The sequence below is a fragment of the Agelaius phoeniceus genome, chromosome 16 (genome assembly GCF_051311805.1).
Source record: "Agelaius phoeniceus isolate bAgePho1 chromosome 16, bAgePho1.hap1, whole genome shotgun sequence".
Classification (NCBI taxonomy): domain Eukaryota; kingdom Metazoa; phylum Chordata; class Aves; order Passeriformes; family Icteridae; genus Agelaius; species Agelaius phoeniceus.
Window position 1 is genome coordinate 15,382,002 of NC_135280.1, and position 14,406 is coordinate 15,396,407.

A 14,406-nucleotide genomic window follows, 5' to 3' on the forward strand; every position below is an offset into this window, starting at 1 on the left:
CATTGCCAGGGCTTGAGAGATTCACATTTCATTTCTGAATTTGTCTTAGACTTAGTGGTCTGTCAGTGCTTTGGCTGCTGTCTAGTCCCCATGGAAGAATCCAAGGCTCTCTAAAACACCACTGTTTGCTGCAGGCACAGAGCTGCACAGAGAAGTCTGTACAGGTGTGAAGCCATATTCCTTTTGGGTGCTGATGGTCTTTCTTAGGTTGCAGTGGGAAAAACAGTCCCAGTTCTGTCTGGAACCCCACCAGGTACTTTGTGGAAAAAGGGAATGTGGCAGCCAGACAGGTGTTGCAAGCTGAGGAGGACACAGCCATCTCTCTGTATTCACTGGAGACCAAATGGACACTGGAATTCCTTTGCTTCAGGAGGGGCTTCTCCCTGTTCTCTCCTGGCTAATTCACACAACTGGAATTCCAGATTGTCCTTGTTTCAGGTTCCTTAAAAGTTAAGAATTTTATTTCCTGTCCTTCTGTACAGTCAACTCTTCACACTCAACAAGAATTCACTTATGAGCTCAAGATGCAGATATGAACATCCCACTTGTGCTGCATTGCCCTAACCCCATGTCCCATCCCAGACACTTCTGCCCAAACCTTCAACCCCTTTTGGAGGCTGAAGGGCCAAGGCATGACCCCTCTGGAGCAGGGGACACTGAGAGGTGGCAGTTAGCAGCCCTGAGAGGGGGGATGAGCAGTGCTGGCTGGCTGGCTCACACAGTGCTCACCAGCCTCCCAGGTGGGCAGGCAGGGATCTCCTGCAACCTGGTTCTCCTGAGCTGCTGATGGTTTTCCCCCCAGGAGTGATGCATATCCCACTTGACTGCCAGGCCCTCCCCTCTCCTGGTGTGGTTCACCAGCTTTGACAGGAAGGGCCAACCCCGCTGCAGGCTCTCAGCATTTGTCACAATAAATTCCTTCTTCTCCTGCTGCATGGGGGAGATGCTGCTCCCTGTGCCCTGAGTCTGAGCAGCACCTGAGGCTGCTTTCCCCTTCCTTGCTCTTCTTCCCTCCAAGCCTGCAAGGAGAGCAGAGCCTGCTGCAGCTGGTAACAGGCTCCCCAAAGCTTGCCTGATGCAGCAACGAGTTTTGTGTGCTCTTGCATTCAGCTGCTTGACCTGACGTGACATGGGGCAGGGAGCAGAGCTGGAGAAGGTGCCAATGCTCCAGGATCAGGAAAGGCAGGAACAAGAGCCATCTGTGAGGCTGGGGGTGTCTGCTGCTGTCTGGGGTGGCCCCTCTCCAGCACAGGTCAGTACAGTGGGAGGGCCTGGCTCCAGCACAGCAGCTGCACCAGGCCTTGGTGTGTCCTTTCCAGCAGCTGGCAGGGAGTGTGAGTGCACTGGAAGTTGTGTGTGGAGCCAGGAACTCAGTGGAGAGTGTGAGTGTGAGTGTGTGTGTACAAACTGCAGTACCCAGTTCAGCAGGGACTCTGCTCTGGGTAGCTTTGGACAGGCTTCCTGATGTAGGAGAGGGGGCATTCAGGTTTGCCCTCTGCCTGCTGGCCTTCTGTCACCACAGGAGCTGGTGCCATGCCCAGGCAAGTGGATCAGGGTGTGCTGGTGGTGGCAGTGGCTGTGGGGGACCCTCCATCCTCCCTGCAGTGGCTTCATTGCTGTGCCCTGATCAGCCACACTCTGAACTCCAGGGGTGCTGGGAGCTGCCAGAGTTCTCTCTCTTCCTCTGGCCCCTGGCAGTCTGTCTTTCCCTCTGCAGATCAGTGCAAAGCTTGTTGGCTGAGATGTTAATGGTGAGCTGCTTTCCTGAGGTCCAGGACTGCCTTAGCTCTTCATTAAGGCCTGTTAATCATGCTGAGGAGCTGACAGCTGCTGGCCATGGAGCTCAGTGCCCTGCTGCATCCCAGCTCTCTGGGATGGTGCTGCCCAGGGTGCCCCAGTGCCACTGGCAGCCCTGGGAAGGGCACTGCCTGCTCTGGCATGGGACACTGCAACTGCAGAGCTTGGCTTGAGAACTTTCCTCGTTTGCAGGAAGAGTTCCCAGCAGCAGCTCTGCCAGGAGCTGGGATGGTGGCCAAGTTAAAGCCCTAGGAGAGGAGGAAGAGGAGGCTGGGGGCTCTGCTTTCACCTGCCAGGCTGCAGCCCTGCTCTCCTTAGTCTCAGACCTCGTGGCTACATGAGTCTTTCTCTCTCCCTCCTTCCCAAATGGTACCAAGCTCTTATTACTGTGGGTTTTTGTCTTAATTGCACCCTGGAGCTATGCTTTGATTTATTTTATCAGGGAGAACTTAGGGGAAAAGATGGTTGTTTCTGAAGCAAATAGCAGCCTGGCCAATGTAGGGCTGGTGGGACAAAAGGAGAGGGGGGCTTGGCAGTGCCCTCCCAGCCCTTCCTGTGGCTGTGCCACGGTGGCTGCAGCACCCCAGAACCCCCAGGGAGCTGTGAGAGGGGCAGGCAGCCCCCTCCACACTCGTGGGGCATCCCCCAGAGCACAGGCCTCAAAGGCAGCAAAGGGCTTTGAATTTCCTTCTCCTGCTGGGGGATTTGATTTACTCTCTGAAGGTACAGGGGGTGCTCTGGAGCTGAGCTGGTGGTGCTGGCTGTGAGAGGGGGTGGGGGAGTGGAGCTGCTCACAGAGCATCACCTGCAGCTCCTCAAACCTGTACCATGCCTCACTCTCCAGACATGAGACACCCAAGGAGATGTCCTCCACTCCATTCCCTCATGCCTTCCATCTGAAACCTTTCCATTCTGAGCTCTTCTGGCCATCCCTCCTGCTTCTCCTGCTCAAGATTCTGTTTGGTTTTTAATTAAAACCTGCCATGATTTGAAATGAATTAGTGTAGCAGCAGTATTAAAGAACATCATCTTCCCAGCTGTTCCTCCCCAGCATCTTGCTAGTCCTAGAGCAGATGTCCTGCTCATAAATCCTCTCCCTGCTGTTCTTGATACTCCCTGATTTCTGTACATCTTACACTGCCCTAACACCACAGGAGGCTTGGAGACCTGTGTTCCCATCCCTGTGTGATGTGACCTGCTCACATGTTCAGTGCTTCCTCTGTTTTAGGTGGTCACAAAGTTTGCTGGACAAGTTTATTTTACATGGGAAACTTTCTGCTCAGACCACAGATGGAGTGTAGTTATAAAAACCATACAGGATAGCTGATCCAATTATTACCAGGCTTTCTAAAAAACAAAAATACATTTCTCAAAGTGTTTTTTTGCTCCAAGTGTGCAAGAAGCTGAAGCTCCAAGTATCCAACAGAAATTGGGGCCATCAGTCTTCAAGGATTCAGGCCTTTTATTGACAAAAAAAAAAAAAAGATAAAATTGTTGAATTCTTGTATTGCATTTGCTGGAGGACTGTGGGCTTTTTTCCCCTGAAAAAGCAGCTTTTTTGGGGAGCTGCAAGCATGCTGAAGCACTCACTGATGTTTTGGCAGACCAGATGTCCTTTGTGCTTTCTACACCCAAGTTACACCAATTTCATGCCACTGTGACAAACCCCTATAAAACTGCTGTACCTCCTTTCTGTATTTGCTCTTGAGAGGGTTTAAATATCCATTTAATGTCGATTTTGGTCAAAGTCAGTGTTGTGTAGTCAAAGCAAGGCTGTTCAGTTCATCACCTCCTCAAGCCAAATCAATGTGTTGATGGCCATGGAACGGTGCTGGCCCGAGTTAAGGACACAAATTTCCTGCCCCTGCTATAATATTTGGGTGCAAATGGAGCTTGGTATTTTTTGTTTTTAATTTCCCCAGGCACACGAAGGACTGGGGAAATTAGGTACAGAAAAGGTAAATAAAGTCATTGAGTAAGAGGAATGATGGCAGCAGTAGCGCTGTGCTAAATTGGTTTCTTTGAAGTAAAGTCTGATTGCAGCTGCAGAAATTTCCCCTGCTTGCATGCAGGGAGGCAAGATGAGGTTATTAATTATAACAACAGGCTGGAATTGATCTTAATGAGAAACAGTGCAGCTTGGGAGGAGCTGAGGCTGTGCTGGTGTCTGTCTCCAGGGCTGGGGCTCCAGAAGGACCTTCCTGGGCCATTCTCCTGCCAGCCTTGTTGCTCCAGAGCCTGTCCCATGAGGATCCTGTGCTACTGAGTCCCTCCATTGTGGGTTTGAGCAGGTCACATTGCTGTTGGCCATCTCATCTGGGCCCTGCATCTCAATAACCTTGGACAGGTGCAGGAGGTGCTGCTGTAGGGTGAGAGATCTCATCAAAAGCTCCTGAATCCAGAGCCTGCAAAGCTTTCGAGCAAAGCTGGAACTTGGACTTTGCTGACCTTGGAATACTCAGTCTGCCTCCTCCTTTTGTATCCCCAGGGATTGTAATTGTTGCCCTGGCAGACATGTGGGAAACCTGCTCATTAGCTGAGGAGCCTTTGGGAATGCTCTTGTCCCAGCGTGCCTGTGCTTTGCCAGCCAAACTGGTTTTCTTCTGGGAGCTCCTTTCTTACAACACTGCAGCAATTAAGGTGTATTAAAGGCTCATCATGCCCAGCCTGTTTTTCTCACAAGACAAGCCTTCCAGATTCTGATTCTGCTTTGATGAAGAATGATGAAAGTCTCTTGTCTCCTGTCCATCAGTTTAGGGTAACTCTCCCTGTGTGTCCCCAGGCTTGGAGAGAAGGCACACTCCTTCCAGGTGTGTGTCACTTGGCACTCCTGCAGCAGCTCCAGTAACTGCAGATGGGCAGATCCAAAGACTCTGCCCCTTCCCTCCCTTTTCCTGAGCAAAACCCAGGGATTTCAGCCATGAAGAGGACTCTGCAAGCCATGACAGTCTCCTCAATTTCCTTTCCCCATTAAAGCCAGACTTTGGTGTGTGTCACAGGAGCTTTTAGGGTGCCCCTGTCCCAGCTGTGCTCCTGCCCTCCTCCCACCACACTCTGAGCACATTTCTTGGTGTCTCTTTGTGGCTGGTGGAGGACAGAGGAGTGTTCTCTGTCCCACTTGTACCCCTTGCCAGCACTGGTATTTACAGAGCATTGCCCTGGAATTGCCCAGTGCTCTCAGGAGTGCACAGGGAGGGATTGTTGGGGTGTCTGTGCAGGGCCAGGAGTTGGACCCATGATCCTTCTGGTCCCTTCCAGCTCAGGACATTCTGAAGTGATTCTCTGAAGTGATTCTATGAAGTCCTTTCTTGCCTGTCCCACAGCAAGATGTCCCCTCTCACCCTCACATCTGACAGACAATCCCAGTTTTTGGGGAGGTGACAAGAGAGTAAATTGCAGGGACAGCTGCAGTTTGAGAGTGTGTTCTGTGGCTTTGTTGGCTGCCAGAAAACTCCTGTGCTGAGTGCACCCTGTACAGCTGGGCCAGTGTTTTTTCTCTCAGACCTCTCATTAGCAGAGATCAGCTTTCCCCTGGGAACTTCTCATTAAAACTCCCAGCCTATTCTCTCCCTGGCTGTTGGAGCACATCTGAGCTGCTGAAGCTGTGTCCAGTGTGGGAAAAGAAGAAACTCAATAAAACTGTGCTAGAACCATCTGGAGGTTTTGTGCCATGGGACCAAGAAATTCCCAGGAACTGGAGTGCATCATCAGCTTGGGAAACTCTTTGTGTCTGTCTGAGCCTCTTGGCACCTCTAGGGAGGGTTGTGTGGTGTTGCTGGGACTTTTATGGCCCCATTTATCATCAAGTGCTCACCCTTGCATGGTTTCCTGCTGCAGAATTAGACCTTTTTTTTCTCTCCCTTCTGCTTTGATGAGGGATTTTTGCCTGCCACCATTGCTTTATTAAACAGGACAATTCCAGTTGTCCTGTTTCAATTGACTGCAGGTTATCACCAGTAGAAAATGCCATTTTCTGCATAAATGTGATTGTCCTGCTCCAGTGAATGGTCAGGAGCACTGATACCTCCAGAAGGAAGGGATGTCCTGTCCACAGGAGAGTTTGTCATGGAAGGGGACCAGGCTGGTGCCTTGGCTGATTTTCCATCCCTGACCTAAGCTGTGTTTCTGGGAACTCCTTGACAGTTTGTCCTGGATTGACATCAAAGAACGAGAGCTGATATAAATATATGATAAAGCTCTGGAGTGCTCAAAAATTAATATTTCAGGATCAAGAAGTCTTTATTTCCTCAAGTGCTCCAACAAAATGAGGAATTTGTGTAGTTGTAGTTGTTGTGGTTCCCTTCCACCAACTGAAGGGACAAAGGGAGCTCAGAGCAAAGCCCCAGCTCTGGTCCTGGCTGAAGGGGATGCCTGGTGTCAGAGGCTGCATAAAGAACGTGGTGACCTTTTTGGAGCTGTTTTTGGTGTTGGGGTGTTTTGGTGATCAGGGTGCTGGAGTGTGAGTCCTGCAAGGAGAGGGGGAGGGAGCTGGGCTCAGTCAGGAATTCAACCCAAGTTGCCTTGCTGGAGTGAGTCCAGAGGGGGCCCCTGAGTTGGTCACTTAGAGCTGGAGCCCCTCTGCTCTGGAGCCAGGCTGGGAGAGCTGGGGGTGCTCACCTGGACAGGAGCAGCTCCAGGGACACCTCAGAGCCCCTTGCAGGGCCTGAAGGGGCTCCAGGAGAGCTGGAGAGGGACTGGGGACAAGGCATGGAGGGACAGGACACAGGGAATGGCTCCCACTGCCAGAGGGCAGGGCTGGATGGGATCTTGGGAATTAGGAATTGTTCCCTGGGAGGGTGGGCAGGCCCTGGCACAGGGTGCCCAGAGCAGCTGGGGCTGCCCCTGGATCCCTGCAAGTGCCCAAGGCCAGGCTGGACGGGGCTTGGAGCAGCCTGGGACAATAGGACGTGTCCCTGCCCATAGCAGGGGCTGGAACAAGTTTGGTCCCTTCCAGCTCAAACTATTCCATTATTCCTTGATTAGTTCCAGCTGGAGAGAAAGCATTGAAGGAGCTGTAGCAGGACCTGCAGACATCATCCAGAGGTCAGAGCCAGGCTCTTCACAGCAGCACATGGTGGGAGGGCAGGAAACAGCAAACATAGGATGAAACAAGAGAGTTTCAGACTGGGTATAAGGAGAAGCATTTCTGCCCCAGGACAGTCAGTTAGTTGAGGTTGCTGCCCAGAGAGGTTGTGAAGTCTTCATCCTTGGAGGTTTTCAAGAACAGAATGTCTAAACCTGCTGCAATCCCTTTAAGAAATTCAGCTTGAAGCAGGAGTTTGAGCTGGAGACCACCCTGAGGTCTCCTGTGCCCTGTTGACTCTGGGATCCTCCATGCCTGCTCTTGTGGAAGTGGGGTGCTGCTTCTGCACACACATGGAGAGCCTCTGGTTTTTAGGAGTGTTTATGCCATTGCAGTGGGACCTGGCACTGCCTGACATGGATACAGTGCTCCAGAAAGTGTGGCTGAGATTGGGGGGGCTTTGCTGTCTCTGCCCTTGCTCAGCAGATCTGGGAGAAAAGGGCAAAGAGACAGGTCCCTTCTGGTGCTTTATTTTTGTCCATGTCTCTTCAACACAAAATATCCTGAGTTGGAAGGGTTCTGGAAGGCTGGGGTGAAGGTCACTGGTATGAAAGCCTGGTTTATTTTCCTATTTCACTTTGGAGGCAGGATTTGGAAGTACTTATGCAACCTTCCCTGTTTGGATGATGCCAGCACCGAGCTGGTGACATTTTCCCTTACAACCTCAGGGGTTCAGAAGTGTGAATCAGAGGCTGTTTGTCTCCACTGATGCTTCTATAGAAACTTGTACCAAGTGGAAAGTCCCAGCTCCCCGTGTTTCTGTGTTGCTCTGCCAGTATATCTGCTGCAACCTTCCAGGTCCAGCCTCCCAGCCCCTGCCTGGCTCTGCAAGAGTGAGTCAGCTCAGCCAACAGCATCTCCTCACCCGGGCTTCATGATCCCAAGCCACGTGTGCTCCTAACAGTGCACTGCCAGAGGGATTCTGAGTGCTTCCTGACCTCCTGCACCCCTTCCTGGTGGGCACAGGTGCCTGCTGCTCCTGCTGGCTCTGGAGATGTGGTAGGTCTGTGTGGGAGAAGGCTCAGCAGTCCTCTCTTAGGTCAGGGTCCGCAGTGCTACTGAAAGAAAATTAAATGGGAAATATTAAATAGAAAGCATGGGATTGAGGGGAAGGGATTCACAGCTCACAGACACTGAGGTAGGATTTGTTTAGGGGTTTTTGGTAATTTTTCTTTTCTTTTCTTCCACAAAATTCAAGTGCTTTTTCTTGTATTTGTCAGTGAGGATTTTGCTGGGATGCATTGTATGTCAGAGAGCTTGGGGTTTGTGTTGCTGACGAGAACAATTGATTTTTATTTATTTGTTTATTTACTGCGGGAGAGAAACGAAGCCATAAGTTTTAAGACTTTAGCTGCTCTGGAGGAATTTTATTTAGAGAAACAGCCTGATTGTGTTGCTGTGTGTGATTGACACAAGCTCCTCTAATCCTGTTGCCAGTGTGGGCTCTGCAGCAGAGCCCTGGGATCTCTCACTCCAGTGCCCAGGTCACCTCAAGGTGTTCTCTGGCAGTCCAGAGTGCTTCTGTCCAGGGCTGGGTGCCATCTCCTGCCCTGGAGCTCAGCTGCACGTCCCACAGCCCTGGCACACCACCAGCTCCCTGCCAGCAGGAAAGATGCGAACTGCAGTTTTTTGGGCTCTTCCCAGTTTCCCACCCTGCCTTGTTCCTTCCTATTTTGCCCTGCTTCAGAGATGACTTGGGTCCTAGAGGGTGCCCAAAGGTGGTGGCCATCCCTGGGCAGTTTGGTGGCTGTGTAGGAGCCAGGGCTCTGCAGCAGCTGGACACACAGGGCTCAGCAAACTCAGCACTCAGCAGAGCCCGGGCCAGGGATATCACTGCCCTGAAGTGGTTTTGGAAGGTGACCAGCTGGAACCTTTTAATCCCTGGAGCAGTGAGGTTCCCTGGGACCTGATCAGTGTGCTGAAAGCTGCCTGCTTGCTAGAGTACTTTCTATATTATTTTTTAAGCATGATAATTACACTGCTGTGATTGCCAAGGTAGGGGCACGCCTGCCAATACAGTGGTGCCTCCTGCCAGCTGATGTCTCCTGCCTTGCTTGGGGAGAGCTGCTGTGGTGGGAAGCACAGCCATGTGGATCCATCCCCATCCATGCTGCTGGAGGTGTGGGGTTGTAGCCTGTTACCCTGTCCCTGGACCCCAAGGTGCCCTTTTTGTGGGCACCCCAAAAGAGCCTCCAGCAGCTGCGTGCTGCCCGGCTGTGGAGTGGAGCCCTGTGTCACCTGTCAAGTGTCCCCCAGGAAAGCCCTCCCGTGGGTGGGTGCTGCCAGGTCCCTGGTTTCAGAGGACCTCCTCTCCCCCAGGAAGGTGGCACGCAATGTTTATCTCAGTTGTGTTTGCTGGGGCTGGAGAGTGACTGTGTTAACTCGCAGCAGATGGGCCTGGTGAATAGGTGCTGGAGATAACCCTGTTTCCTCATGCAGCCTTGTTGCCTGCTGGGAAAGGAGCCAGCCAGGCTGTTTAAGGAGAAGTGTGGAGCTTGGACAGGCTGAGGATGGATTTCTCCTTCAGCTGGTTCAGTTTTGGGAGGAAGTTGTTGCTGTGGGACAGAGGCTGCTGCCACAATCCACCACGTTCTGGTACGGGTTGGACCATGTAAAGGCAGGTTCCAGCCTGGTGCCCACTGGGATCTTTGGACCCTAAATTTAATTCTATTTCAGGCAGGGACTGGAATTGTCCATCAGTCCTAGGCAGGGGTGTGGGGAAAGCAGGCTGCAGGCTGGTGTCCTGCCAGTTGCCAAGGCTGGGGGGGGATTGGTGGCTGGAACCCAGAACTGGGGCACAGCTGAAGTTGTCCCCTGTCCTCTGCCATGCTGTGTGCCTCCCACTCGCTTTCAGGGAAAACTGTGTGGCTGCTGGGCACCACTATGTGCAACAGAAGGCAGGGGAGTCTCCTGCCAAAGCTCGTCACAATGGTGGCCCTGCCACTGCAGGACCTTTGGGTGAAGAGCTGATGGCCATTCTGGAAGGCTTTTTGGTTTTCCTGAGGAAGTCAAGTAGATGGAAATCCCAGCAGCAGCTGGACAGTGTTAGGGGCCAACTCCTGTTGCAAGGGGCGAGAAGATGGGACCAGTAGGGGGACAGTGTGATCAGAGAATGTCACAGCTCCCCAGGGCCATTCCAGGACACTTCAGTGCCCTGGCTTCCACCTCCCTCCCAGCTGCCTGGAGCCTGGATCTCCTGCCCAGCCAAGTGAAATGGTGCTGCCTTCCCTGAGCCTGCAGTTTGTTGCTGATGCCACATCAAGCAGGTCTGGGGATGTGGCTCATCCCAGTGTCCCCTCGTGTGGTACTTCCGTCTTTTAGGTTATCCCAGGTTTTCTCCTCTCTATGGGAAGGAACAGGGTGATTCCTTCCACAGTCCCATGGTGGCACTGCTAGAAGCCTTTCCCTGCTGGGTAGGACCATGGGTGTGTGAGGGATGGACAGGAGGAAGATTGGTGGCTGTTTGTCCCAATCCACAGAAAGCACTGCAGCATCCACGTTTCAGGGCAGATTGATTGGAGCCAGTGCTCTCCTGCACTGTGTACACAGCATGGGGGAGGCTGGAGGTGGATGGCACAGGTTGCTGACAGCCTTCCCTTGCCTTTTGCTGATGCCTGTGCTTTGATGAACCTCACCAGAAAGACAAATGGATGTAACAGGATCACGGTGCCCTTCATGGCCCCATTGGCTGCCAGAGCCGGGCAGCAGCTCCTTCCCCTCCTCTGCTTGAGCAATGATCTCCCTTTCAGATGTTGTGGACATGGTGCTGCCACAGGGGAGAGGGATGTACAGTGGCTCCCAGCTGTAGGACTTGAGGCAGAAAAATCAATGTTTATCTTTCTCTTAGCTGGGAATAACTCCAGTAAATAAACACCTTGCAGAGTTCAAACGATGCAGGTACCGTATATGAACCAGAATGAATTTTCAAGCTCTCTCTTGCAATAAAATGGATTTCTTGATTTCAGGCTTTATTTAGAGAAGCGTTTGATTTAAGAAAGGAGTTGAAGGTTATATCTGATCTCTGTGAGGTGGAGCTGCTCTTCCAGTGGCTGTGGAGCGTGGTGTGGAAATGTGGTTGGATTGCTGCTGCTGCTGGAGTGTTCCCAGGAGAGTTTCTCATGTACCAGCCAAAGGGAGGGTCACTTCCCTCCTCCCCAGGGGGGTTCTGGCTGCATCCTCTGCCCCTCCAGACCTTGCTGCTGCATTGCAGTCTGCTCAGAGCCTTGGGAAGCTGTGTGTGCAGGTGCTGCTGCTTGGGATTCTGGAGGCCAGCCAGGACCCAGTTCCTTCCACAGGCTGCACCGGCGTCTGGAGCTGTCTGTGCCTGCCCTTTATGGGATTAAACACCCTCCTCCCCTTTGTTCCAGCCACCGTGGTGCTTGAACTTGGTTGTTGTAGGGATGCTGGAGAGGGAGCCAGTGGTGAGCCCACTGAGGTGCAGCTCCCATGACTTAGGGTGCTCTTGGTCTCTGGAGGTCTGACTTTGCTCTTCCTGGGAAGAGCTGAGGGCATGGGATGGGCTTGGAGGCTTCTTCTGCACAATTGGCCCTGTCTGTGGTCTCAGGCAAGCAGAGTGGGGTGAAAGGGCTTGGAAGGGAGGGGCCTGCTCTGCTGGAGAGAGGCACAACTGACCTGGAGCTGGGGCTCAAGATTGGATTTATGACTTGGCCACCTTATCTGGGAGCAGGAGTGCGTGGAGGGAGGGCTCCAGGCTCCCGGTGCATGCTCAGATGAGGGAGAGCTGGTTTGTCCTTGTGTGAAGGAGGAGGAAGCAGAAAACTCTGCTTTAGCCCCACCTTTGCTCTAAGCTGCAGGAAATGACCCCGAGCAGGGGACAAAGGGCTGTTCTCAGTGTGAGTGCACCACATGGCAGCCTGAAAGCACCGGGAGGGCTGCACTGGGGCAATGCTGCTCCCTGCAACCCAGGGATTGCCGTGGAGCTGCTGCTGCTGCTGCACTTTTGGAATATTGAACCTGCCTAGAAAACAGAACTGTGACTTCCTTCCCCAGGACAAGGTGGTTCTGTCGTGCGTTGGACCCATTCTCCCATCAGGGTTTCAGGCATTCCCAGGCAACGTTGGAGGTTGAAACCAAGGGCTGGTACAGCCAGAAGGGCATTATGGCCTCTCTACTTCACAGATAAGTGGGGAAGCAGCTGGAGCTGGGACATGGTGCTCCTCTTTGCTGAGCTTGGAAGCTGCTAGTGAGCTGTCCTGGCACTGGTGCACCACAGAGCTGCTGCTCCCAGGCTGACTGGGCCAGACTTCCAGCCCCAAAACCTACAGCTAGGTAGAAGCACCTCTGCACACCAAAGCTTGCCTTCCTTGGCTTGGTGGTGTCTGGTGTGGGATAACACAGTTATCACAGTGTGGAGCTGAAAGGAGAGGAGGGAGACAGGAACAGAAAGTGAGACAGGGGTGGGGTGGAGCAGAGAAGGAGACAAGAGTTGATGCTGGAACAGCAAGAAGGCAGAGCAGGGTGTCACCTTCTCCCAAGAATTCCAAATGACCTGCAGACACACAAAGTTGCCAGGGTTGGGCACAGAGATGGTGTTTGCTTACCAGGGCACAACCCCACTGTGAGGATGGGGTCAATGGGTGCTGAGCTGCTTCTTTTGCCCTTCCTGAAGCATTCTGGATGGAAGCCAATGCATTGCCATACACCTGGAGAATTTGTCAGTGCCAGAGGAGCAAGCACCAATAGAGCAGTGACTGGATTGATGGTTGTTCCCTTCCTGGAAGCAAGGTCCTGACCATGCCAGCCCAGGAAACACGTGGTACCTCTGCCTATTGGGTGGCCTTGGCCTCAGCCTCACACTGTGTCTTCTTTCTTGCAGCCACTCCCACTCTCCTGGCTCCATGGCTGCCGTCCGTGAGTGGTCCTGCACACGCTGCACCTTCCTGAACCCCGTGGGCCAGCGGCAGTGCTCCATCTGCGAGGCTCCCCGCCAGAAGCCCGACCTCAACCACATCCTGCGGCTCAGCGTGGAGGAGCAGAAGTGGGCCTGTGCCCGCTGCACCTTCAGGAACTTCCTGGGCAAGGAAACCTGTGAGGTGTGTGGCTTCACCCCCGAGCCGGGACCCGGTGGCTCCCCCTTGCCCGTCATCAACGGCATCTTGCCCAAGCCTGCCGTGCTGATGGAGCCCAAGGGCACATCCAAGGAGGAGGCTGCCAAGGCAGAAAGCAGCAGCGAGGACTCAGAGGGGAAGAGCCCCGATGAAGCAGAGCTGGAGAGCGGCTGGGCCTGCCAGCGCTGCACCCTGCACAACACACCCGTGGCCAACTCCTGCTCCGCCTGTGGTGGCCCACGCAAGCTCTCCCTGCCCAAAATCCCACCAGAGGCGCTGGTCGTCCCTGAAGTCATCACCCCGGCCGGGTTCCACATGGCCCCCTCCACCCCGCAGCCTTCAGTCTCCTCAGAGATCTCTGATGGTGATGCTGCGACCACCCCAGGCCCGGTGGCTATGGAACAAGAGGTGCAGAAGATCCCAGCCTTCAGCCCCTTCTCCCCGGGACTCCAGAACAACCCCGTGCCCCGAAGCCGGCGGGAGGTGCCCCCACAGCTGCAGATGCCAGGCCCCGAAGGCTCCCAGCCCGCGGCCACGGGCGCCGTGGGGCAGAAGGGCTCTCCCCAAGGTCAGGCCAGGGCCGCCCCTGCCGCACGCTTCCCGGACCTGCTGTCCAACAAGCGGCTGAGCGTGCTGGAGGAGGAGATGGAGGTCAGTCCGTCCCACTGGAAGTGCAGCTCCTGCTCCCTGCTCAACTCCGCCGGGGCCAGCAAGTGCGAGGTTTGCAGCACCCAAAAAGGCAGCGACACCATCAACCTGGTGGGGGACTCGGTGAGGTTCACCCCGTGCAGCCCCTCCAGCCCCGACTTCACCACCTGGTCCTGTTCCAAGTGCACCCTCAAGAACCCCACGCAGGCCCAGAAGTGCAAGGTGTGCGGCTCCTCCAAGCTGCACGGCTTCCAGGAGCACGGGGGCCCGCCGGGGGAGCCGGGGCCGCGCTGCCCCGACTGCGGCGCCTGCGACAGGGACAGGCCCGGCTGCTCCTGCGGCGCCAAGGCCCCGTCGGCGCGCAAGGTGGCCCGGCTGTTCCCGGCCCCGCCGCCCGGAGCGCAGGACAGGCCGGGCCAGTGGGCCTGCCCCGCCTGCACCCTGCTCAATGAGGCGAAGGCCAAGCACTGCGGCGCCTGCCACACCCCCCAGCAGTACGTGGCCCAGCACAAGGGCCTCAAGCCCCTCAAGAGGAGGGAGAGCATGCACGTGGAGAAGAGGAGGCAAACGGATGAGGGCGAGGCCAAAGCCCTGTGGGAAAACATCGTGACCTTCTGCCGGGAGGTGAGTGCAGTGCTTGCTTGTTCCTGCCTCCCCATAGGTCTGGGGCAGCATCTTCCATGCCTTGGGCTCCAGGGATCTTCCCTTGCAGCAGCTGGATGCTGGTTGTTGGCACTGAAATGTCATATTTTGGTGCAGAATGACCTCCAGGGTGAAGACAGCCCATACAGCCCACTCCTGGTGCAAGAC

At 54.3% G+C, this 14,406-nt stretch overlaps 1 protein-coding gene across 6 annotated transcripts in view; it reads left to right on the forward strand.

Annotated features, from left to right (window-relative positions):
* The window catches only part of CAPN15 (calpain 15), a 56,769-nt gene that overhangs the window by 28,980 nt on the left and 13,383 nt on the right, over positions 1-14,406 (forward strand). For 5 of the 6 annotated variants that reach the window (XM_054643996.2, XM_077186857.1, XM_077186858.1 and 2 more), the window contains one exon: positions 12,717-14,220. In XM_054643996.2, coding sequence (XP_054499971.1) covers positions 12,717-14,220 — 1,504 coding nt within the window. Of the gene's footprint in view, positions 1-7,858; positions 7,880-12,716; positions 14,221-14,406 lie in introns of those variants that run through there. The other variant, XM_077186860.1, reaches the window with a different exon arrangement.